Source organism: Vanellus vanellus, assembly GCF_965231255.1.
Source record: "Vanellus vanellus genome assembly, chromosome: 6".
Classification (NCBI taxonomy): Eukaryota; Metazoa; Chordata; class Aves; order Charadriiformes; family Charadriidae; genus Vanellus; species Vanellus vanellus.
Genome location: NC_138911.1, coordinates 17,432,685 through 17,459,259, shown reverse-complemented (window position 1 = coordinate 17,459,259; position 26,575 = coordinate 17,432,685). Strand labels below are relative to the sequence as shown.

The window sequence follows — 26,575 nt, the reverse complement described above, 5'->3', positions numbered from 1 at the left end:
GACTATTGATGCATATTTAATAGGAACAAGATTAGTCTTAAAACCAAAGCCTGTGGTGATGTACATCAGATCAAAGTTCTGAAACAGTCAGTGGATGAATATGATTTTTTTTCCTAATTAAAACAATTAGTTTTCCATGCTGCTTTGCAATGAAAACTTAATGCGTGAGCTCTTGGATCAATTTAATTTCATTATGTCAAAATACTTACCATGCTAGAGTAGAAGTTGAGTCAGTATTTCCATTATAAGATGCTATTTTACAACTGTAAAATTAGTATTGTACTCTTTAGTGGGTTATAATCTGGCTGTAAAACTTCATTTAGGGCAGAAACTTGGCATGTAAGGTTTCAACAGCATATATCTTGGGGAAAAAAAGGAAATGTAATTTTGGAATACGATGCGTTTGTAGATGGATTGGAGTTATGAGGGCAGGGAAAAATATTAACATAAATACACAGTTTGATTTGCAACTCAATTTCCAAAATTTTTTTTTTTTAAAAAAAAGAACAAACAACAAAAAAGCCTCCCAAACAAACAGCACAGAAAAAGCTTTTCTTATGTCACTGATGCTTCATACAGACCAACTCCGAAGGAATGAGTGGGGTGGTGGTGGGAAAGGGACAACAAATACTTCTTAGTTGTACATGAACTTTTCTTCAGTTATACTTCAGTCAGCTCAAAAGCACCCATCTCTTTTCACATTTTTAGTTAATGTATATATTTAAACATAGTGTTAAGATTGTAACGCAGAATAGTTGATTGTTGGGAAAAAAAAAAAAAAAGAGGCATAAACCACTATCTTCTCTCATAATCTTTTATGTAAGACGGTGTTAGAGGCCATCACTCTCCCCATAACTGTATTCCCTTTTTTATAGCATGTTTTTTGAATAGAAATTTGTAATTAGAATTTAGGTTTTGGGGGTTTTGGTTTTTTGTTTTGTTTTGGTTTTTTTTAACTGACCCTCTTAGGTAGGTAAGGAGGTAGTCATCCTTTTGGTTCCTCATCAGGCCCTGAGTTTAAGGTGGTATTTCATTAAAAATTTCTGGAATACGGGCAAAAATATTCTTACAATACTTTTGTAGTGTAGGAGACAGTTTGGGAAATAAGCCACATTTTAAAAATTGTGTTAAAAATTAAATGCCAATATTTGAATGTTTTGAATATCAGTAACTTGCAAAGAACTGTAACCTCGCCACCTCAATCAGCTAGAGCCGTGCCTTTGTCGTGTGTTTGACAGAGAGGTAATGATGTTGCTCAGAGGGTGGACAGTTTGAGTATGGATGGCTTCGCGTGTTTCTGAGGTGCAGCTCAGGTTGGAACTTAGGTCTGCAGGACTTCCCTCATCTTTTAGTAGGAACGGACAATTATGTGGCGGACAGCCACACTTTGTCTGAAGCACTTGTCACGACCGTTTATTTCCCCAAACCCAGGTTCTCCATCCCTCCACCCTCTTAACAAACATCTTCCCTCTATTAGTCTGCCCTTCCCTTCTCTCCTCCCGTAGAGAAGCTGCCCTGGGCGCTGCCTGCGTTTCTGCAGTTGCCGAGTAGTATGCGTTACAGCAGACAGGTGAAGTAGGAGCAACCACAGGACGAGGTGGGGATGGCCCCGAGTATCTTCTTGTCTGGGACTGGCATGCCCTGTGTCCTGGGCAGCTGAAGCCATACTGTCAGAAGAAAATCTGAACAGTCAGCAATTGAGGTCTGCTTCAACTGCTCGAGAGCTTCATGCGGTTTCACACGCCCTGATTTGGTTAGCCTTCTTCAAAGTCACAGATAAAAAAAGTCTCAAATTTTCGAATTCAGAAATAGCTTGTGACATAGGTGAATTACAATTGCTCTCAGATGCCAAGTGTATCCTTCTGCTTTGAACAAATCCGTTCTTTCCTTCAGCTCATGCAAATAATGACTTATTAAGCCTTGTTATGCTACATCACCGCGGTGGTAATCTTTACTTCAGTGTTTTGAAACCCGAACTCAACAGATGTTTCCTGGATGTGTGCATTAAATTAGCTGTTCCTGCTCTTGATGTATTATATGAATTAGTGATTCGTTAGACTATGTTTTCAGGATCTTTACTGCGTTGAATTTTTTCAGTTTCTCTTGCTGTTTAGACCAATATCATTCTCTAGAATACTTCATGTCTGACCCCAGTCATAGTCCGTGGTTACCAGATATAGATACTCTTTCTTTGCACCAGCCCTGTAATACTCGCAGCAAACACCTCCTGCCCATAAAGAAAACCAGCAGTTCGGAACCATTGGCAGCCTCCCCCGTAGGAAAGCGTATGACGTGGGCAGGCAGCCCATATCCCGGTAACTTCATATGCTCTAAAGTTGCCTCAGCCACGAAGACTTAAATTAACGGTTTTACTTTACAAAATTTTAAACGTGTGTTTTATTGTAATTCAATTTCCTGTACCTCTTTCAGTATATTATAGATGGGGAAGCAAACCCGGAGAGGAGAGTTACCTTCATTAATGTCACGCAGACTGTCATTGGGAGAGTTAGGAATGCAACTAATGTTTCTTTAAAATAAATTAAAAAAGGAAGAAAGAACAACCACCCAAAACTGCCACACTAATACTTGCTGTAATGCTTTGTTTTTCTCTTTACAGGTGACTGTTACAACTATTGGCTATGGGGATAAAGTGCCTCAGACCTGGATAGGAAAGACCATTGCGTCTTGTTTTTCAGTGTTTGCAATTTCATTTTTTGCACTACCTGCGGTACGTTATCTTGTGCTTTTGCTGGCAATTTGGTGTTGACTCATTAGTTGTCAGAGAAAACTGTTGTTATTGATTCTTCAACCTTTCCTTTAATCTGATCTTGCAAAAGCTTTGTATTCCACTTTTATATTGCAGTTAAAATATACATAGCTTGTGGAAGGAAAAGAGCTTCTATAAGTAGCTAAAAATAAGTAAATATGCAGTGTTTATTATATGCAACAGTAGAATGGGTACATATTTGAGAAAGAGATGTTTAATTCCAAATACTTTTTCTGCCCATCTCAGAAGTGTAAAGGAAATTATTTCTCATGTTAATTATTTCTGAACTCAGGGACTTAGTGATGCTTTGGCTTTTTAAGGCATTCACTCATTGTTTACTCAACTGATTAGGTCCAGACAGAACTGTAGAGTTCTCATACGCATCCTTTGTCTAGCAGAGTTGTAACAAAGGTGTCACTGGTAGAGAGATAACAATAAGCAACCGGGGACACTGATGCAGCTCTTTGCCAAATTAGCATCTGTCCATGACCAAAGTCCTATTTTCAAAAGTGGCATACAGCTGAGCTTTTAAAGGTGTTGTGGCACTTTGTTTGCACTGAAAACAGGTTCCCAAGTGCTTTCTGACAAGAAACGAGACACTTGAGTACCAAAGGTAAATTCAAGATCAGTGAAACCTGGACTGTGATTTGAAAACCCAAAATATTCAGTGCCAAGGGTAGTTAAGGGTATTTTTTTTTTTTTTTTTTTTTTTTTTTTACAAATGTAGCAGTACTCCTGAACTGTGTTGTTAAAATGTTTGTGCAACCTGAAATGTGCTGTTCAAGTGTTTATTTTTCAGCTAGTGTTTTAGTTCAGTGACACGAACAGTTGTGTTAGCCAACGTTAGTGTAGTAGTGGTGGGGATAAGTACAGAATGGATGATAAGAGTACTTTTATGCCAGTACTGTCACAAAAATTCTTCACAACATGAAATAGTAACTATTAAAACTCCAGTAGCTTTTTAAAATTAGTTGCTTACTTTAAAGGTACGCAACCTTTTGCAGAGGAGGGTAATTAAATGTAGATTTTTAGACTCTCCAGCATCGGTTTGCCTTTAAAGCATAGTTTTCCCTCTCCTCATTGTAATCTCTTTCACATTTATCCTTTGTTTAGAAAAGAGGTCTGGTAAATGAAATTATCTGTAACAAAAATGCCAAAAGCTACTGTTTTGGCTGACGAGTTGTTTTTTGTTTTTTTTCCTCTCAGACTTGAATGCTACCAAAGATGTTTTATAAATAATTGTGTAGTAGCCTCACCTTCACAGCAATGCTTTTATGTTTACCTGTCAGATTTCCCTAGTCATTTGTAGAAGTGAAATAACAACAAACACCCCTTTATCAGTGTGTTTTTATTACTGAATTAAGTTGTTCTTGTGAGTTGGCCCAAGGGGGCAATTTAGGATTCGAAGCTCTAGCAGGATATAGTTGATAATAAGAACTATTGCACGCTGCCTTCTTGCTGTTTTAAATCAGGGGAGCTGGCTGAGAATCAGAGTCAGGAGCGATTGTTGTGGCTAAACACAACCAGTACGGGTTCTGGATCTAGCAACGATCTTTCGTTTCCCAGATAAGTGATGTTTGAGCATCATTAACTCTTTGGTCTTTGCTAAATGAACATAATAGAAAGGGCCTTTCCTGTTCCTTTCAAAACACTTGATGTTTAATACAGTTCTTAGAGGTTGAGCCGAGATCACTGACTGCCCTGACACCTTGACTACCATACGTAGAAAACGAATTGCGCTTTTGTTGAATAGGTGTAGTCACGTAAGATGATTTGTGGAAGATCTTGGTTTTATCTGTGTTACTAAAGCTACTGTTAAATATGGTTATAGCTATGCAAATGACTACATAAATGGCTCATTCTATACTTAATTTTGGACTTAACAGTTGTACTATGTTTGGAGGCTATTTCAGGTTGTATAATATCCAGCGCCATTAATCTATGTCCCTTGTCCTGAAAGAGGATTAGTTGGCCTAGTGTTGAACTCGCTGAAGTCCTGACTATTTTGTAATATTCCTTTTCCTCTTCTTTGTCCTCCCCTCCCAGCACGGGTTACCATCTGGAAACAGAAATTACCATACTGCAGTTAAAAGGGCTTTCTTGTGACCTGAATCATGCCGTGCCAAAGCTTTATTTCTTATAAAAATGAAGTTAAGCACGTCAGGTTAATATTTCTCCCTATTCTGTCATTCCCCTGCACAAGCATTTATGAGGCTTTTAGAGGGTATGAAATATCATTTCTGCTCGCTCTTTAGTGTTTGAGTCCAGCTGACTTAAATGGGCTTTGGATCAGGGCATTCTTAGTTTGTTTCAACAAGTAATACTAACTGAGTCTAAAACTTCACAGTATTAAGTCATTTCCTCTAAATAATTAGTTGGGGTTTATGATGCTGAATAGAAGTTTATTAATACAACATAATTTGGCAAGCTTATGTGTGTGTTTTTTTCCCCCCTTAAAAAAAAAAAATAAATTAGATCTGTATTTTCTCTTTTCCTACAGGGAATTCTCGGTTCAGGCTTTGCCCTAAAGGTACAACAGAAACAAAGACAGAAGCATTTCAACCGTCAAATTCCGGCTGCTGCCTCTCTCATACAGGTACTGAGTTCCTATGTTTTGCATGTTATAATTTCTTTCCATTTATAGATTTTTTTTTTTTTTTTTTTTTTTTCAAAACTGTTGGCACTATTTCCATGCCTGATTCCCATTAAAAATTGTATAGAAGTCACAGATGCAAGTCTTTTAAACAGTTTTGGAAATCCCACCTTTAATGTATACTAATGAGCAGAAAAGTTCACTCCCAAATCAGTGCAAACAGTTTAACTCAGCTGGTTAAAATAAAAACTGAAGGCTATCCTGTAGTTATTGAACAATTTACCTGGGGAAAATGTTACGAAATACTATGCTGGCAGTCGTGAAAAACAGAGAGGAAGCTTCACGGAAAATTGTGCCTTTGAAAAATACATTGTTGCTTGTAAAGACAAATGTCAGATATGCTTCATTTTCCTTGGGACAAACAAATTCTTAAAAATCTCAAATTTAGGATAATTAAGTCAGAATGTTGAATAGGAAAATCTTGCCTGAACCTTTCACCTCCAAGATAGGTGGTTGGGAACGACTTGGATTCAGCAAAATCAGTCTTTTCATGTAGGATAATGCACGGGGAGAAAAATTTTGATCCCCTCTTAAAAATACTGTTGCAGTTCAGTGTCAATGAAATTCAATCCTTTACTTCAGTGGAGTCAGCGTTTCACCCTGGAGAAAGTATTAATAGTGTTTCATTCTAGGTTTTTCCAGCTTTTTCTGCCTCACTCGCTATCTGCATGTAGCTTTAGGAGCACAAGGATGGAATTTAAAAGAAATCTAGATGTACACCTAAGCCGTATCATTTTTGCATTCTCATATGACTTATTTCTCTAGCTTCATGAGTGAACGTGGATTTCCAGGTCAGGCTCTTTATGGAAACAGTAGCTAACTGTAAAGTTTATGCTTGAAACTAAACAGTCCCAGAGTTAATGTGAAAAAGGTTTAAATTTAGGGCTCTGCTTCTAGCCAGAGATTAGCCAAAAATCTTCAGACTCAGTGTGTTTCATTCATGGTCACAAAAAGGTACAGTTTTGAAAAGAATGAATTTTTAGTGTTCCCGCTGATTCTTATGGGAAATTAACCCCAAATTATTGGGAAGCCTGTGATTGCATGTCCACAGTGTTGTACTTGGCTCCATCGGAAATGTTAAGGAAGAGTGGAGGACAGACGACGAGTTGCTGACTACCTGTTATTAATAGTGATAATTGTGCTTTACTAATAGCCTCGGACTTTAAAGGCCCAATTTAATAAGTGCTCTACAAATAACTTGCAAAAGATTATTCTTAAACAAAGGAGTTTATGAAATAAGTACAAGATAACAGCTGAAACAAGTGATACTTTTTTCCTGTGTTCCTTCTTGTTTTCTTCCAGAGTCCAGCTGTTTCTTCCAGTATCCTATTAACCATGATGAGAACTATACAGTGATTGTCTGATCCTTTAGTTTCCAACTGCTGTCTGTTTTGCTCTGTCATTGTGCCGGGCTTTGTTTCTTTCATCTTGTGTTTTCTGGCCTTTTCCACTTTAGATTTTGTGTATGTGTATATGCCTGTGTCCTTTTTTTTTCCCCCCATGCACTGCATAAGTGAGGCTCTGCTGTTTTAATTTGGAGAGTAATTATTAATCAACTCTGATGATGTATTTACGCATTTAAGAGAGAACGCAGTAGTGTTTTGTCTCTGCTTGGTTTTGTTTCCTAGCCCTGCTTTTCTTTCTTTTTGTCTTAGAACATAGTACTTTAATCATTGGTGGTTGTCAGGAGGGAGGATTGGTTTGGGGTTTTGACTCCCGGTTAACCATTGGTGCTCTTCCCTCATTCTCTTGGTCTTATTTCTTCGTATGAAGAACATACTGACCACATCACAATTGCTTTTTTTTCCTGGTAGTACTCTTGTGAGGTAGGAAAGAACAATTTTTGTTTTCTGAGTAGGAGCCTGAACCACAAGTTGCAATAGGCAAAATGCTCAAAGTCAGAGAGGGAAACTGGGGCAGAGGAAGAAATTCAACCCCAGTCTCTTGAGTCCAGTCTAGAATTCTGTCTTATTATTTGTTTGTTGATAATGCGAAAAAAGCTTGCACTTAAAAAACTGATCTTCCTTTCTGGTTTGCCCAGTTCAAACTAGGTGGTTTCTGTTTACTAAATAAGGATTCTAAACCGTGCTGAGTTTATGTTTCCAGGGGGGGAATTCAAGAATATTATTAAATGAAGAACGACCGACGTACTACTTGGAAATTACTTTGTAGTACAGATAGCTACAAATCTGATTGCATTAATTGTTCTGTTGCTTAAAACATTTGTTCTAGACTGCATGGAGATGCTATGCAGCAGAAAACCCAGACTCTTCTACGTGGAAAATATACATTCGAAAACCTGCCAGAAATTATCATTTGCTGTCACCCAGTCCAAAACCGAAGAAATCAGTGATGGTACCAGTAACTAACATTTCCTATTTTTATTACGCTCTAGAGGCTCTTTGTTGTGTTTGTTTTACATATTGTTACTTGGTTTCAGAGTTTCATTTTCTATTCAGTTTGGGGATTTTCAGTATGCAAACATTTTAAACTATAACTTAATTTGCTTCCATTCCCAAGCTTGACTTTTTTAATGAATCTATGGGTTTGGAAAAGAGCAATAATGACCTAACTCAGACACATCAATCAGTAACTTACTGTTGTTTGGAAAACTAAAAGCAAAGGAGAAAAAGAAAATGACTGTTTCCAAAACAGTAACTTTCAATTGGTTTTTAAAAACAACAACAAAGCTGCTGCTTCTCTCAGCTATTGATTTTGTGGCTTTCTGAACTTCTATGGCGAAGGCATGTTGTGTCTACATACAGTAGTGTTTTCATATCAACTGATTACATAATTTAAGATTTGTTTGTTTGTTTGTTTAAAAAAAAAAACAGCATCAAACCCCTTCGTCAAAATCTTTATATTACATAATGCTTCATCCTCTCTATTGTAAGAGTATTGCACAGTAGTCTCCGGTTGGCAGGAGAGGATGTTGTGCAAAAAATCTTCCCTAGTATCCCAGGTTCATCTGAGTTCAGTAGTAATATATCCATTTGCTTTTTGCTGACGGCATGATTTATTGCATCTGTAAAACGGTAAAGGTATTCTAGACTAGTCTGATTTATATAAACTGTTGCGGAGCTAGCAAATTTTTTTTACTGCAGGCAAGGGATGTGCTAATGACAATGTGCAGGATTTTAGCGATTAGCGAGTTGTGGCGGGATGGGGGGCAATCTTACTGAGAAACGCATAGCGTAGCATCATGAAAATGTAATTGGTGAAGCACTCTTTTGACTGGTTACCGCTCATTGGGGACTACATCATTATCGAAGACGTGACAGAAGAGACAACTAAATGTTGCTTGGTTTGAGTAATTTAATGTATGTGTGTTTTTAGGTTAAAAAGAAGAAATTTAAGTTAGACAAGGACAATGGGCCTTCTTCTCCAGACAGGATGTTAACTGTTCCACATATCACTTATGACCACGTGGCGGAGGACAGGAAACCTGATTTCAGTTTTGAAGCGTATGAAAATTCTGGTAAGAAATTCCATTATAAAATGCCAGTAACTGTAGTGGCTTCTATTAGTGATTTACACACAGGTCCTCCATAATATCTGTAGGAGAGAGGATGAGGACAGAACAAGCTCTTGTCATTCTAAAGCAGGAATACTGTGCTTTTTGACTTTGGTTGCTGGCTTGTCTGGATGAAATTAAACCGTTCTTTTAATGAGCGTGCTCCACTGCAGATAAACCAAGATTCTGTGTCGTTTCTGCCTGCCAGAAGAGCTACTGTCTCTGAGGCTGGTGCATACATTCCCCAATTCTGCAATTGATTGGAACTACAGGAATTAGCTGTCAGCTTTTCCACGTGAAATTTACCCAAGATATGTTACTGCTGTGCTTGTACCTCAACCAAAGAGGATTGACACGTCTTGGCTGCACTGAACATGGTCTGCTACATGAAACCATCATGTGCTCCTGCCATCTGCTCAGTGGAGCAGGCTGTGAATCAAATTTTGAAAGCAGAAGTACTTAAGATAAATGTGGATCCATCTATATTAACTGTCACCGTACAAAATGGTACAGTATGAGGAAAGAGAAGAGAGGACTTTGATAGTCACCTTATAATTAATAGCCTAGTTATAGTTGCTTTAGCTGTAATGAACTTGCAAAATAACTCTGAATTTACAATGTGCCTTTTTTACAAATGTACTTTTATTGGAATTTTTTAATGTGTATTGCTCAAATTTTGGCAGCAAGAATGAGGTTTAATTTTTACAGTGTGTTTTATTGATTATAGATACCTTAAGTACTTATGTTTTTACTCCTCAAAAATTTGGCTGACCTGATTGAAATTAATGACCTTTAAAATAAGATAGCAATGTGGGCTGGCACCAGGCATATTTGAATTCAAGCAGAAAGTCTCACCTTCCGTGTGCTTTTTTGGTACGCTTCTGTCCTGTCTTGTTCTGTAACATCCATGCTTTTCTACTCTTTCTTGGTCTCTGCTAAGGAATGATTGCCAATTGCATCTGGTGGTAGAAATGAAATAGCTGTTAAAAGGTGGATGAGCACTAAATTTAGGTTGTGTCTCAGGCTTTGAGTACAGATACCTTACTTCAAAACAGTCCAATGAATGAAGTGTACAAATGCTTTGATTTGTAAAGTCTCACCTTTTATCACCAAGTTTCTAAGTTGATTAAAGGACAATATGATTTGCAGGCAGCCTACTGCTGCCACTTCAAAAATCAGCTCTGTAGCTTTCAATAAAAGCTTTTTCTCTAATTTCTTCTGACACTTTTCTTTTTTTCTTTTTTTATCTGTGTTCTGCTCTCTCTAAACTGTTACAAGTATACAGGACAAAAAGGAAAGTTAAAATTGCTTGGTAAGTTGAGGCAAATAATTCTATCTATGGCATGCCAGCTTATGACAATGTAATGTTTGCAGTGCTTTTCATGTGTGTCTAGTACCTTATAGTTTCTAAGAAATCTTTTGCAGCTGAGGAGACCTAGGCAGACTAAACTGTACATTGTCACACTTGTGATCACAATTGCACCCACAGTTTCATTATAAAGAGAAAAGTGAGCACTCATTTATATAAATAGATGATCTCTTTTTTCAACATAATTAAGAAAAAATGCTCATGTATACATAAAAGAAAAAGATAATCTACATATAAATAAAGTATAAGTTTATATACACACAGCTGAAAATTAATTTCTAAACAAAAAGATTGGGATGGAAGGAAAATTTCCAGATTTGACCTCTAGTATTGTGCATTCTGAAGTACGTGCATCTGTTCCCGTAAAAAATGCTCTGTAGATATTTGTGAACAGATGGGGACTCATAAATTAAATAATTTGTTTTACTGTTTGCCTGGATTCTGCGATCACTTCAGCAGCCATGTAGTCCTGTGATGTTCCTAATGTACCTGCTGAGGGACTTTCTTAACGGCTGAGCGTTCCCCAAAGACTCTAGGACTAGCGCTAGGTCTGGGCAAAAAACCTCTGTGATTTAGTGAGGGTGCTGCGCGCCACCTGTAAGTTGCCCGCTCTGTATCCACTAAAGACAATGGAGGCTTCTTTTCAGTAACTGAGAGCAAGGATGCGCAGGCTTGGATTAAATTGCCTGAAGATACAACGTTCAGTTTCTCCTCTGAACCCACATGGAGCACAGGTGCAATTAAGGTGGTAAAACAGCAGAAAAGAAACGGTATCTCCTTGACACTTCCCCTGACCGGTCCTTTATTTGCCCGTTTTCTGGTTTCCGCTTTTCTCCTGTGTTCCAAGCAGTGCATCTCTGTTCGGGGTGAGCGTGGTGGAACAAGCTCAGGAGAGCAGCAAAAGCCATGAAATCACCTGGTTTATATGAACAAGAAATTCCTTCATCTTGGGGAAATCTCAGAGGACCGTTGTCAGGTAGCATAGGTTCAGTTTCTATTTCCTAGCCACGGAGCGTGAGCTCAGTGAACCTGAGACGTTACCTAACACTGTTCTCACAGTGACTCAAAGAAATAAGAGGGGAGAGTGTATTTGTACTTAGCGTGAGTAAGATTACCTACACAAAAAACTGAAGCTGCCAAATGAAAAGCTCAGAAACAAGAAATCCGGAAGCACAAGAATAAAGGATGCTCGTTCAGCTTTAATTTGGTCCTCAGAAAGCTTCTGGTCGCATATCCATACGCTGCTTTCTCATATTCAGTAAATTCGGATTCTCTCTTTGGGCTGCCCACTTATATTCAAGTATTCACACTCCTGCATCCCCCATCTGGCTTCCCTGCCAACATCCTTGTGCAGCCAGAGATTTCCACCTACTTTTCTCCCCTCCTCCTTTCTCCTGGCATCATCAGTCCAGCAAAGACCCAAGAGCCGTGGCAGGAGCGTGCCTAGCGCTGACAGAATGCTTGCAAAATGAGGGGGGGTTTCCCCTTTTTTTAACTCCAATACATTTATATTTGGAGAGTTTTTCTCTTTGCGTGAAAGTAAGGCAACGCTTCTGAAAAATATCGCTGTGTCCCAGTGTGTGAGTCCACAGGCATTTCTTAATGAAATGATTATTAAAAGGATAATGCTATTCAAAAGAACTAAACATAGCATAAATGGTACGTTTTGCTGAGTCTCTTTCTCATCATTGACTCCTCTTGCTTGCCTGAAACTTTTCCCCAAGAAATTCAGCTTGAGGCAGGCACTTGGCTTACATAGTTGAGGTCGGCAGCTTCAAATGCTTTTTATGGGGTATGCGAGGCCACTTCCAACACGGGTGGCAGTACTAATCTGTCCACCTGACGGCACTGAAATTTGTCCAGGAGCTGGGCTACACCACCGTGAATGGTATGAACCGGAGCAAGAAGGGTCTGACCCGTATGAGGTTGTACATCTTGGAAAGGGAAACACCTGAGGAAACCCTAAAGTCAGGATGGAAAGGGCAAATATGTAGATTACTTCCCTCAAAATGGGACTGGCACGTAGGGAGGAATATCTTGCAGCAGGTGACACTGTCATGAAGAATGGGTTTGAAGAGACACAATGCCTCCCCTAGTGGTGGTTTAACATCCTTCTAACATGTAATACACATTAGAAGAGTTTCATACAAATTCTTTCCCACAGTATTTTTTATTTTGTTTTTAAAGATGTTAGGTACAACATACTGTATTTTAGGTATGTCTGCATCTCCTCAGCTGCCTGTCTGGACCTTTTTTCCTTTTTTTTTTTTTTTTTTTTTTTTCCTTCCCCATACCCCCTCTCCTATCTCTCTTTGTTTTATGTGCATCTTTACTCTGACTCAGATTGTCAGCGCTCCTGGCCATCCTTTTCCACAGACCAGCAGTCTTCCAGCGCTCCTTCCTCTCCAGGTAAAGCTCATAATATTTCATTGCTCCATCACCTTTGTTAATTACTAAATCTTTGCAATGCTCTGTCTGGAGTTGCCTACTGTGGCACAGAAAATTATAGTGCTGGCTTTTACAGAAAGCATAGGCAAAGTCAGTAGAATTTTGAGTTTGGAAAGGTTTTCAGATTGTAAATTGTGAATGTTTAAATAAAAAAAAAAAAAGAGAAATTTTCTGCAGAACAGAGGTATTTTTTTAAATGAGTTCATTAAACCTCAGATTTTCCATGAAAAAAATGCTTTAAAGTGTGTTAAATTTTTTGTCTGTGCTTGCAAAAGAGGAAGCGTAAAATATTTTCTGTCTTGCTAGCCACTACCAGGAAAGCATCTGCATACACATCATGTTGTATATAAAATTGTTGTGTTGGTACTATAGAAAACCCATCAGTAATTTCTTGTTATTGTGATTATAATCCTTGATGGAAAGTTCATAAAATCATACAATGGTTTGGGTTGGAAGGGACCTTTAAAGATCATCTAGTACAACCCCCCTAAAATGAGCTTGGAGACCCCTGAATTATTGTAAATATCCCTTGCTACATCTGTTCCCTGTTTCTTTTCACTCATTATTATCCATTGAAAATGAGTTTCTAAGGCTTCCTTTTTTTTTTTTCCCTTTAGCCTACTTAGTTAGAAATTGAGTCTCTTTTTTATGATGCGCTTTTTTTGTTTAACACTGCTTTGTGAGAAAGACTCCTCCAAAGTCAAACGGCGATGAATTTGTTTTTATAAATAAAAAAAAATACGCTGTGGCAGCAAATGCTCCCTGGTGCTCTGCTTGAGCCTTGTTTCAAGGCACTTTGTGGCAGGGGAGCTCTCGTTAATACCACGTTCTTTCCTTGGTCCCTCCTCTCACTCTCTGCGAGCAGGTTCCTCCTTTATGTTGGAAGCAGAAACATACATTTAAGAATGACTGCATAAAGAGCAGAGGGCTGCACTGTTCACCAGAACAGACTCATCTTGGTTATGGTCGTCTTAGAAATTTTAAAATACGGAGAGGGAGGGAGATCACATATTTGCCTCATATTAAGCAGCCCTTCATCTCTGTATTCTCAGATAACAGCACTTCCAAATAGGCTGATGTACAGTCTTGACTTCTCGTTCTTTTTACATTGTGTCACTCCTCTCCCCTCCCAAGAAATTGAAAAGCAGTAACTGCGAATGATCCAAGAATAACCATTTCTGCAAACCCACTTGTGTACTGTGTTGTATTGTATCTCTCGTAAGCACAGTTTAATGAGTGTTCAGCAAACGCTTCACATGGTTTTAGGTTCAGCAGTTTTATCACTTGTCATCAGGAAAGCTAAAAAGGCCGTGACTCCTCCTTTCCTAGAAACCTGGAAAGTTTCATTCGTATCTTGCAGAAATGAAAACAGTGAAAATTCATTTAGTGCAAGCCAAAAGGGGTCTGTTTTAAAGACATTTTGCTGCATATCTGAATTATTTTGCGTGTTTCACACAGCCACTATCTTGGATGATGGCTACAGCAAAGTGATTAAATAACGTGATACTAAAAGCAAAAATGGGAAGCTAACATTTGCTAAAACTTAGTATAGAATTCTCATTTTTAAGTTGTGCAAGGGGCTCATGCTTTTAATTTGTCTTTAAAGTATAATTTTGTCTCCTAGCAGTTGTCTCTTTTTTTTTTTTTTTTTTTTTACTGTGATTTCAGAGATCTTCCTCTCCTATTTCAATTTCTGGGGAGCAGACTTTCCCATTGTAATTCCGAATGACCATGTGTCTGATGATACAATAATATTTTCTATTCTGATTATTTGTAAAAGTTCAACTCCATTTCTGCCATATGAAGATACTTATTTACTCAAGTAAAATGATTGCATTTAAAAAAAAAAAATTTCCTGATATCCCCACTTCTATTCTCATTAAATTCAGCTACATTTAAGTTAACTATTTCTGCTGTATTTAGCTTTCATGTTGCATTTTGTCAGGACATTATTTACTGTCAAAGTATTTAATACAGTAGAGACTTCATAAATTACAACATTATAATTATTTCATGATGATCCAGCCAGTTGCACAGATAAAGATTTCTGTGGATGTGTCACGATCTTCCTATGATTTCTACAGAATTTCACACTTGGTTTTATTCTCTCTAAAATTAATTGACAATAATGTATAAATACAATAATGGTTTTATTTATATGCAAATTTTGTGGCTTCTCGAACAAGTGTTAGGACCACGCTGGATAAAGCACTTAAGGTTGTTATTGTTAGAGTCAGGCAGAATTTAGGAGCCTTAGTTTAAAGATGAAATTTATAATACCCTGCCTAATTTCTTGGGTGCACGAAAGTTTTGGTTAACTTTGCCACTAAATGTTTTCAATATCTGAAGTTCTGTGAAATGGCCTCCCCGCTAACGACCTCATCTTGGATGAACTGAACATCTTGCTGCCTGTCTCATGTCTGGGCTCAAAAGATGAAGCATCCTTGTGCCTAAGTGTGAGCAGGATTGGGAACCAGTAGACCAGCTCAGATAGTGCTTGACAAGAGCTGACCACTCACCATGAAAATACCTGGGCTCCTTTGTTGATCTAGGCCTGGTTTCTTCATCTTAGTCACAGTAATTACACTCCAGAAACTGGTGTTATAACCTAAACCACGAAGTAGAGTTATGTAAAAAGGAACCGATCTTGTCATTGAATGCGCTGTTGCTGTAGAGCGGTGGTCCGTGGTATGGCTCAGTATTGTACAATAAGTTTTGTAATGCATGAAGCCGCCTGTGATATAGATACTCTGCATTCTTGTTTATGAGGAGTACTAACAAAAAAAAAAAAAAAAGGAAAAAATATTAGCTTTAAGTCTTCAGCAGAAGTTGAAATTCTTTGGGTAGAAGGAGAGTTAAAGTTTTACTTTTCACAAACTCTGCAGTACATGCATTTTTTGGTAGTAACTTCTGTTTCCGATATTCTGTTAAAATTTCAGAGATCCAAACAAGTGGTAGACCTTTCTTGAAAAAGCTGAATGCTGTTGCTTTAACTGTTACCTGCATGTTTCCTCACAGTGAAAAAAAGCCCGACGTTTTTAGATGTGAACACAGGACCCTTCGTCAGGACCAACAGCTTTGCCGATGAGCTTGACCTGGAGGGTGAGACACTGCTGACCCCAATAACTCACATCTCACAGTAAGTCAAGGCTATTGAATTGTGCATTAGTTGACTTAGACAAGAGGAGGCAATTCAGGTGGGAGGAGCTGAAATATGGAGCTGATAGGGCTATCTCAGATATTTGCGTCAAACTCCTTTTACCTTGAAGTCGGTGTATACTGTTCTGAGTGCCAGTAAATCTTCGTGTTGACCGAAGGAAAAGTTCACTTGGCTGTGACACAAGGCTTTAGGTTTTAGCTAATGTCTCTGGGCAGCTGGTGGTTGATAGCCTCAAGATTTTCGCATGGAGACAATGTGTGGGAGTACCTGCCTGTTGAGAATTATGTTACTCCCTCAACCATTTTCCAGTGGAATAGCTGTAAACTGCAAATTTTGAAATGCTACTTATGAAACACCAGCCTTTCCATTTCAGCAGCACCTTCTCTCATAGTCAGATGATGATCTGCATTGGAAGAAAAAATCTGTTTTGGTCTTTATTACTGCTTTGTGGTATATAAAAATGATTTGAAATAGGCCTGTATTTTTTAGTTTGGGTTTTGTTTTCTTTTCCTTTTAAAAGATGATTTTCCATGTCTCTCATGTTAAAATGTTATCTCCAGGTTCTCGGATTATTCCAAAATAAATGGGAATTGTAAAAGATTTTAATTCAAACCCTTAAAAAAAAAAAACTTCTGTCATTGTTTAACTCAAACTCCTCTCAAATGCTTATTATTTACCATAGTAGATGTGTGACAGTATGTCTTCTAGCAGAGGAACGAGACAATTTTTTCCCCTCCTATTCCTAGAAATCTGAGGATTTCAGCAGTGAAACCACAGATGAAAATTCTTGGCATACTTTATATTTCTGAGGTACAAAACATGCAGAAGTGCCTGCTGCCAATTTTCAGGCCTTCTTCCTATACGGTATAAATAGCAGAGAAGCACAAACGTACTTTTTATAGCCACTTAAGAAAGGCGTTTTTAACAAAAAGTAGGTTTGGGGGGAGTCTTCCCTGATCCCAAACAAACGGACTTGCATTTTCAGCTGAATCACCTAGATGCACGTGTATTTGTAGGCAGAGGATTTAGGAGACTTGTATTCTGGAAGATTTCTTACTGGTACAAGCAGGAGGAGGAAGTCATAAATTTCCTCATGCCTTAGAGAAGAACAACGGAGCAGCAAAGCCAGATCTAGAAGTTTCCTTTGGGTGGCTTTTTTTAAACTTGAATTTACCACAACATTGCAGGCTTTCTTTAAGAGAAATAAGCTTTGGTAGGAGTTTTCATTATCCCTTTTGGATTTGGGAATGATTTAGTTATTTCTCATTGTCACCTTCATTGATAAATTTCAAATAATAAGGTGCTCCGTCACTTTTAAGTCCAACTTGTGTAACATCTGAGATTTTTTTTTTTCCTATTTACTTGTGGGAGATCTCAGCATATAGGTAATGTGTATCAGCTGCAGAACCTTACCAAATTAACACCCTAGTCTTTTGGTAACTCACATATTTCACTTTTATTTCCTTAATTTTTGGTTCTGACCTTTGTTGAAATCTCCCTAGAGTCCCCTAGGTCGTGAGTGATGGGATGCTACAAAACGTGGCCCCTTATTGCTTGCATTGAGTCTCTGCTAGGGTTGAAGAAGATGGAAGTCATTGTTTCTTTTAAGACTTTGATTTTAGATTCACAACTGGATAAATTGGATTAAATGCAAAACCGCATAAAATATTAATTTAAATGTGTCTCTTTGAAGCATGGGTGCCCAAATGTTGTAGCACCTGAGAACTGTTCACTTAGAAGTGCATTTACTTTGTAGGCAGTGTATTTTAAAAGGCCTGAAATAATGCTAGATCAGCCTATAGATACAAAGGTTTGGCAAAAAGTTAGCGAAAACCCTGTGTTTCATAATGCCAGTTGGAGTATTGGCATTCGGGTTACAGATATACCCGAATATTTTGAAATGAGAAATATTCCAATGTTTGTTTTGCTGTGGGGTTGTGTGGTCTGCTTGCATTTGAGGCAGTTGGAAAGCAAGCTGCTGTGCTGCACTGGGTACCTGTGTTGCTGGATGCTGAAGACCAGTCAATTTCCATGAATTATTTAGACAAATACTCTTTTTTTTTTTTTTTTCTTTTTTTTTTTTTTCTTTTTTTCATTTTTCATTTCAAAGTCCTAGCGAACAAATATTTATGAGCTGGTTACACATGTTCGTGGGACCTGCATTAGACATGTGGGCACAGAATTAAGGATCAAATTTAGAATTGTGCAATAGATAGATCTCCATGTGCAAAGCCACAGACTAATTTTCAGTGTAATAAAAGTGGTTAGTCATTTCAGATACTCATCGGTGTGTGTGTTTTAATTTGGGCTTGAAAGCTAATGCTGTGCTTGAGATAATGTAGGCTGAATTATTTTGTTCTGATGTCCCCAGTTGCGAAGCATTTTATTTCCTTAAAGCCATCACATATACAGTATAATCGCTCCAGATCTCTTGATAAGGAAATAAGCAACCATATGCAAGTCTGAACCCAAGTACGTAACAAAAATACAGCACCAGCTATGAAAACAAATTAGTATGGAAAAGTCAAATTAAGTGTAAATATCTCTAGTTTCAGGTCTTAAAAGCAATTCATACTCTGTCAGAGGAACAGAAGCTTGAAGACAGTTTCAGAAGTGGAAGCATAATATAAAACTCTTGATTTAAGGATGCTTGGATTTGAGATTCATAGAACTATTTCCTGGTCGATTCTGTATTTATTGCAATGTATGAATTAGCTTATCCATAAACCACAGAAAGGTGACTCCAGAATAAACATTAATTTTTGAAAGTCATAAATGTATGAGTAAGTATTACACAGTTAATTGGAGACATGCAACTGGAAAGTGACTTTCAGTTGACAGTATGAAAAATATTTCCTTTTGACAGGTAATGTAAATCTGGCAAAAGTGTGGGGTACCTACCGTTACTGACAGGCAAACTCTCGGCATCGTTGTGGCTTAAAAAAAGAATGAGGCTAAGTTTGTTTTCTCGCTTGCATTAGGTCATGGAAAGAAAATGCCATCTTTCAACCCTTATGACAAAGGGCTTCAGGCTTTTAGGCCTAAAGTCCTCTTTAAATTGAATTTCAGTGCCGTGCTTGTTTATGCAAAAATTATTCTCTTTTTATAAATGTAGGTGCATATTCCCAGTGAATTTAATAGGATTGGGTTTGTGTCTAATAATAAATACGCAGGTGTGGGTTTTTTTTTTTTGCAGGACGTACTCCTGGCTGTATGTCAAATCTGTTTTGAAACAAATATTATGCTAAATGTAGCCCTGTTTCTGTGGAATTAGAAATGGGAAATCTTTCATGTGGAAAGATTACTGTACCGGTTAATCATTTGCCACTACCACTTTGAGGAAACAAAGTTAATAATAGAAGCACTTTAAGACCTGATGTTCAAACAGGAAAGTGATGGAAATGTCAGAGAAAAAAAAAAAAAACAACAAAAAACAAAAACAAAATCAAAACAAACAAACAAACAAAAAAAACCCCAAAAAAACAGATTTGCAGAAGGTGCGTGCAGAAATATAGAATAAGATAGCAGCACGTGGAAGGGTGACTGCACTTTTCCTTCGAGGTGAGAAGTCTTATAAGCAGAAGATGCAGATTCAAGCAGAGCAATCTATGTAATTAGCTATTACGGATCTCACTTAGAACCGTAACAGTTTGAAGAATGCAGTAGGCAGTGTGTTGTTTGAGATAAGACTTGGCTTTTCAATGCTTTGTTTAATGGTTGTGATCGGTTGTGTTGTAAAAGTGCAATAGGAAACTAGTCTGTAGCAATACCACACCTCTCCTTTGGACTTCTCACTGTTTTCTTTCTCTCTAATCAGTGTGTTCCCATATTGTCTCCTGTTCCCCGTTTCACTTCATTGGCTCTTTTGTTCTATTTGCATTTTAAAGCAGTGGAAAATCGATGCTGCTTGTAGCTGAGCCTCAGCTACCAAGAGTTCTTTCCATATGTTTGTATAATTGTGTAATTTCAGCACCTTTTTTAACTTTACATTTAGCATTAACTGAAGTAGCAAAAAGAAGTTAATGAAGCTTCTAAGGATGCAAATGGGAGGGAGAGGGCGAAGTGGGTGGAACTGAGCTGAAAAAGGAAGAGAAGAAAACAATGAAGAACTCTCTATCTAATATCTTTATTTGAATATTTCTCACCTCTTTAAGGAAGTTTAAAAGAAGCTCCGCATTCTGCATGAATCTTTCAGAAATGCTACTGGATAAAAAATAAGTTGATGTCTGTTATTTCTGTAGTTTCCCATTCTCAGGGCCTGGCAGCTTATTAGACAGTGGTTTGTTTGATCAGTTCTGATGTATAAATGTTTGGTGTTTCTTTCTGCTTCTTAGTAAGAGTAACCTTTTAGGGAAATGCTATCTCTAAATATATTGTAAATTTACTTGAGAAATTGAAGCGTAAATCAAAGGTCGTCTCTGGGTACTGTATTTAAACTCTTTTCATATATATATATAAGTAGCTTGTTTTTTTACAAAGTTTGAAGAAACTGGTGAGACCCTTTGAAGAACTCAAACCTAGTTCTATCCCCTTGAGTATCACACTAAATAAAGTACTTGCTGTCATGAGACTATGTAAGCCAATATATTCTCTACCTATGCAAATTGCTGGCAAAATTCTTGGTCTTTAAATTGTGAGTGTAGTTCATATACATCTTTCTCTCGATTGTTTTTTTGTGTGTGTGTGAAAGAATTACAGTGGAATCAGCTGACTTCAGGAAATTTATTTCTTGTTGAAAGCAGTTGCTGATATTGCACATTTGAGATCCTGTTATTGTCTATATGGTCAAAATAACAATAATTCTTGGTGTTTTAATGACTCTTCCCCACGTCTTTCATATATCTCTCTATTGGGGTGATGAAAACACATTTCATTAGTTAAGGATTGGTTTTGTCAGCATACAAATAAAATTTCAACGGAGGCTTTCTTGCAATGGCATACTGCTGCGATCTTAGATTTAATACTGTAGGCATACGCTGAAATATAGCATTAGTTTACAAACAAAAAGCACTTTCTGTTGTTAAGTTTATTTTCATCCCCCCAAAAATCTGTATTGTGACGTCAGCTTTATCTTCTGTACTATCTCCATGAGCATCTCGGGTGTGGTAGAGAGCCTTTTCGGCATTGTATTAGGAATAAACGGCAGGCTCCAATGGTGGAGGTGTTTTTAAAAATAAAGCCCTCTTTGTTAAACAGCACGATAGGTGGAATAATTAAGCAACCAAATTCAGTGTTTTTTAATAATTTCCAGATTAAGAGGAAACAGATAACAGAGGGATCTTTCTGAATGACTGAAATGAATGCTTTTGGACACTTTGAAATATAATTGAAATAATCGCAATAAAGTGTGCTGGTAAACACCGAGTGCAGTGTCCATGGTGCTGCAGTTACCACTGGCTCTTCTGGGAAGTAGTATTTTCTTTCTTTTGTCTTGAAGATTTTTATTAAGTGTTCCTTCCGTGCTTTAGTTGCCAGCATATAATCTGTTGGCATGAGATATAACCACGTTGCCTAGAACAAACAGTGCTGAATGCGTTGTATAACCGTCTCTTTTCTGTTGGATTATCGGTGAGTGGATTCCCTATTTGCTTTGATTTGCTAGCTCATATTGTAAAAGATCCCTGCTTTTATCTTCCTCTTCTATACCAAAATGACCCTCTGAAGTCTGAGTAAATATTTTTTTTTCACTTTTGAGTGGCCAGATGTAACAGCTGACTTCTGCTGTCACAAGAATTCTCTCTGAAATGCTGCTAACAATATTTAAACCATGATTTGCATGGGGTCTGTTTTATCATTAATGACAGGGCATGTTAGAAGAATAGCAGCGATGGCAACTGTGTGTAAGAACATGCTTGAGTTAAGACCAGAGCTTAATGTTCAAACATCTCTGGTTACTGTTATGTGCTGTTATCCCAGTCATTTACTTCACTTGCAACAGGAAAGTCTCAGTTCTTGCTGTACGCTGGGCAGCATCCCTTTTTCATTTCGCACGTTTCAGTATGAAGTCAAACTTCCTTAGAAATGCTGCTTACAATCTCCGCTGATTTGATAGTTTGCTAAAAAGGGGGAAATCTGTTTCCCCGAGTTGTTCCCTTTGGTATGGAAAAGCATCGTTATATCCCGTGATTTCGTTATAAATTGACCGTAAACTTGGGCATAGACATTGACCCTAGAATTCTGGACATAGCAAGAATCTGATTTGTCTTATTCAGCTGCTTTGAGCCACTTGAGAATATGAATTGTCCCTAAATCTGGTTTAACAAGCAATCAGGAAAGTTCCTTTTTCAGAAGGAAACCCCAGATCGGTGTTTAACGAGACACTGTAATCACTTTGGTGTCATCATCCCATTCTGCTTTCTCGTTGTAGGTTGCGTGGGAGGGGAAGAGATGCGGCAATGCAGTCCTAAGTGTGGCTAATCCCCTAAGTGAGCAATGATCAACACAGTATAGTCATCAAAGAGGACTCAAAGCGTCTTTGATTTAAGTTGAGAAATTATTAGTTTGCTAGGTAGGCCCAGTTTTAGGGGGCTGCAAAGCTTGTCTGCAGCTCAAGAGCTGAGCGGTTGTAGTAGAGCAGGACATAAGCAAACTCATCTCTTAAATGTTGAAAGGCAAATGGGTATTTTAGTATGTTCATCGTACTTTATAAGAATTTTACTTCTGGCTTATGGGTGTTGATACCAGCTAGAAGCCCTGCCAAAAGAGCTACGGCGTTCCCACTGTAGCAATGAGCTAATAGTGCCAGCGTTGTACATTTTCTCGTGCAGCTGCCTTGATTAAAAATCACTGTAAAATCTTTTCTGCGCCTGAAGAGTACTGTAGCCACTCCTGTGCTGAGACAAATGTGACGCCATGTTTCCAGGTGCTGTTGCATCTGTCTGTATATAATTAATCTGTCATCCTGTGCCTGGATTGGAAGCTCTGAGCTGGGGACTGTTGGTGTTCTTTGTTTGTATGATGTCTGATAGGTGGGATCTCAGCACATGGACAGTTTCTGTGTTCTTCATCTGATGTCCTCTACAGAGTTGGCTAAAGTTGACTGATTTTTGATTTTGACGTATCATTTTGACATGATGTTCCACGATACAGGCAATTATTTATAATCTTCGCTTCTATAGATGGATTACCTGAGATGTGCTGAAGACTTGGGCAGATCTTGACGGTGTCTTATTTCATCCTCAACGCTGTAGTAACTCAGCTGCTTCCGACAGTGCAATAAGTAATGTGGCTAACATCTGTCCCATGCGGTTACTTGTTTCTTTTATCTCCGGGGAGAAATTCTTGTGTACTATGGTGGGTGGTTGCTTTTTTCATAGATTAGATAGAGCGTGTAGTTTACATCTGTAGATCTGAAGACCAGAAGGGATAATTAGATCATCTCCTTTGATCTTGTAAAAGACAGGCTGTAGCGCTTCATCGAGTTGAATGCAGCGTTGCCGTGCTGTGTTCTTAATATTAGCAAAAGCACAATAAAAGAATTGTATTTCACAAGCTTAGAGAGTTAACAGGTGAAAAATTCAGGCAGGAAACTAGAGTTTGCAATTTTGCCTCTCCTTTTATTTTATTTTAATTTTCCATCTATCTATTCATTGGAGAGGGAAGTGCTATCGTATACTGGTGCTGCTATTTGCCAGAGGGTAGCACTGGCCAAATACGTTCTGTGTTAGAGGTTTCAAGCCTTTACGAAATAATATTCTCGTGATCTTTTTTCCCTTACTACAAATTGTCACTGATGTATTCGAGTAATGTGTAAAATTACTATTTGGCTATTTTATGTTACTGACATAGTATAAAAGTAATGTGTTGACTTTTCCTAGTGTACAAACCGTCTAGGCAGAAGCTAAGATAGCTTAGCTATTTCTTTTGTGTTGCAGATGAACGTTGCATTCCTTGGTCTCCAAGTGCTGGTTTACATCTTGATTGATGTTAAGTAATTAAACCAGACTCCAGCTGCTTAGTGATTCAGAAGTACAGGGCTCCTATGCTGTAAAAACAACAAGCAACTCCCCACTTACTAACTTTTATCATCCCTTAATTTGGGCACCATGCAGAATAATAAGTACCAAAAAATGTTGTTTTTTTTTTTTGAGCGGGGGACACAATAAAAATGTCCCAGTTTTATCTCGCATTTTTAAAAGTTAAATTTATTGTCGACTGAAGTTAACCCAGAATTAAAATTCAAAGCATAAATGATCATTTTCTTTCTGTTCAGATGGTGGAGGATAGCTTTACTTTTTGTTTATATGTGGTGGATATACTAAAAGAAGTGAAAAGCTTGAGTAGTTTACAATATGCACGCTTCTTTTGGTGGGCATTATTTTATCCAATATACAGGATAGAAGTTTTGTTTAACGGTTTATTCATTATATAACAAATAATAGTTTTCTACTACCGTGATAACAAAATACTTACTATGACGTTGTAAAATTTAATACTTTTAAATAGCAGTTAAATTAGCATACTTTGAAATCTGCGGGCAGCATTATGCCCACATATGCTGCATCTACTATGTTAAATCAGTGTAGCAAACATACCTGGATTTGGCATCACGGCTCTCCAGCAAAAGTCAATTTGGGTTCAGTACAAGGTTGTAGGAATTCCCCTCAAGATTGGTATGTGCCAACCGAGAGACATAGTTGACCGCTGAGACTTATTCCGTGTGCAGGTACAAACTAGTAAATGAGCATTTTTAGCAAAATTATAATTCTAATATTGGTCAAAATGCTAGCATTTGTAAATATTTCTTTTCATTAGGGAAGTGATGGCTATGGATGAGAGTGTAGTTACAGATACCTGTGTCTGTGTTTGGGGCAGACAGAGGTGGAAACCAACACAGTGTAACAAGCAAATAGTTTGTCTAATGTATTTTTTTGACCTAATTATCTAATTCCAGGCTCAATTATCAAATCCAGGCACGGAGCATTATGGTATTAAAAACAAAAGGCATGTGTGACCCAAGGGACATTTGTATCTTAATACTTGGATAATGTTTCATTTCTAATAAGGTCTTGTGAGAGCATCTTTTGTAGTAAAGCGCATTACATTGGAAAAGTGGAAATCAGCAGCTGGTTTAAAGATTGCTGAACAGTGCAACAGGACAGCAGTGCTGAAGGAAAACGATTTTTTTGTAGCAGTATTAACACACAGGAAAACAATTGCAAAAGGTGTAAATGGGATAGTTTACCTGCTGTAATCCTGTAATTGTTGAGGAAATTACATGGTGCACATTCTGTGGGTAAAAGGGATCTGAAAATTGCTCGAACATATTATCGATACAACTGATCTTTCCTATTAACTTCATTCCCTAGTGGTTTACACTGCTGCCAGTATGACCAGTTCAGAATTAATGTGGTAATTTCCTCTTGCTGTACTTCTCTGGAAATCCTTTTACAGCACTGACACATTAAAGAGTTTCTTCTGCAGCTGCTGTTTCTGATCACTATTGATGAATTTTTTTTTCCCTAACTTAAAAACATGGTCAAGTATGCTTAACACCCTACTGATGTAGCAAAGCTTTACTGGAAAATGCTCACTTACTGCGATGGAAAGGTTTGTTTGAAAGATTTGCCAAATCCAAAGTTTAGCTGTTAAAGTAGGGAGCTTTATGCATCATCTTGGATGCTGGATGTGTGAAGGGCAGCGCGCCTGGCCTTGGGTGCCTGCCCTGGGCAGAGAGCCCGTGGCAGGTCATGGAGCAGTTGACTGAAATTTACTTTCTTCCTGTGACTGCAAGGGACTGGAAATAGTTGTGATTTCACTCAGTGTCTCGGGGGCTTTCTGTCATTCCCCTGTGTAGAACTGTGCGTTTGGTTTTACTCACCACAGGAAGTTAAAGAGGGAAAAGCCAGAGCATTTTCATTGTGTTGCAGACAAAATACCTTAAATACCTTACAACAGTTGTCAGCCTGTTAGCAAACTAAAGCTAAGCGCCTGACCTGTTGCTCGTGGTTGTGTTTTGATCGGTGTTTTTCTCGGGTTCCTGTATCACACCCATTTCTGTGGTTACTGGGTGCCTCTTGGGATAAAAGTAAACACAGAAGCTAGGCATCGCTATGTCCGGTTACTCCTCTACGTCTGTCTTTCCCAAGGAAAACCGATGCGTTTCTGTTCGGTTTTTTCCCTTTTTCTTCACGTGGAAAAAGCATAAATGCAACGTCGAAAGGGAAATGGATCAGAAAGCGGTAACTGTTGTTGTCGGGTCTGTCTTTACGTCCTTTTGGTCAGGGGTCCGCCCCACAATGAAGTCCCATCTCCCGTGCAGCCAAGTGACACTGGTACAGAAATGTCACTGTTCCTGAAAAGAGGAGTTATGGGGAGTGGTGCGGATCCCAGGGACTTGATCTTTTAGGAATTTTGGGCCCGCATGAATTAGAGCCTTGAAAATAAAGGCAGAGGACTTTCAGTGTTGACGCAGTGTCCTGCGATGAAGTGAGCAGAGCGCAGCAGAAACACCATTCGTTGTGTGATTCCTGGTTTACTAGAGATCGTCATGCCGCATTTTGTAGGTGCAGCGGGTTGTTTTTTTTTTTTTTTTTGAGGGATGGCACGTTCAGGCAGGCTAGATTCATCATACAGGCTCTGTATGAATGCAAGAGGCCATTTTTTTGACCGTTTTGCAGTCACTACCAAAGTTTACATGCAAGAATGTGAAGGGCAGTGAACAG

General features: G+C 38.2%; 1 protein-coding gene across 1 annotated transcript in view; it reads left to right on the top strand.

The window, feature by feature from the left end:
• The window catches only part of KCNQ1 (potassium voltage-gated channel subfamily Q member 1), a gene marked incomplete at its 5' end in the record, with an annotated part of 365,071 nt that overhangs the window by 102,050 nt on the left and 236,446 nt on the right, over positions 1–26,575 (top strand). The window contains 7 exons of the mRNA XM_082485244.1: positions 2,618–2,728; positions 5,268–5,363; positions 7,653–7,775; positions 8,757–8,898; positions 10,220–10,246; positions 12,647–12,712; positions 15,770–15,890. Coding sequence (XP_082341370.1) covers positions 2,618–2,728; positions 5,268–5,363; positions 7,653–7,775; positions 8,757–8,898; positions 10,220–10,246; positions 12,647–12,712; positions 15,770–15,890 — 686 coding nt within the window. The remainder of the gene's footprint in view (positions 1–2,617; positions 2,729–5,267; positions 5,364–7,652; positions 7,776–8,756; positions 8,899–10,219; positions 10,247–12,646; positions 12,713–15,769; positions 15,891–26,575) is intronic.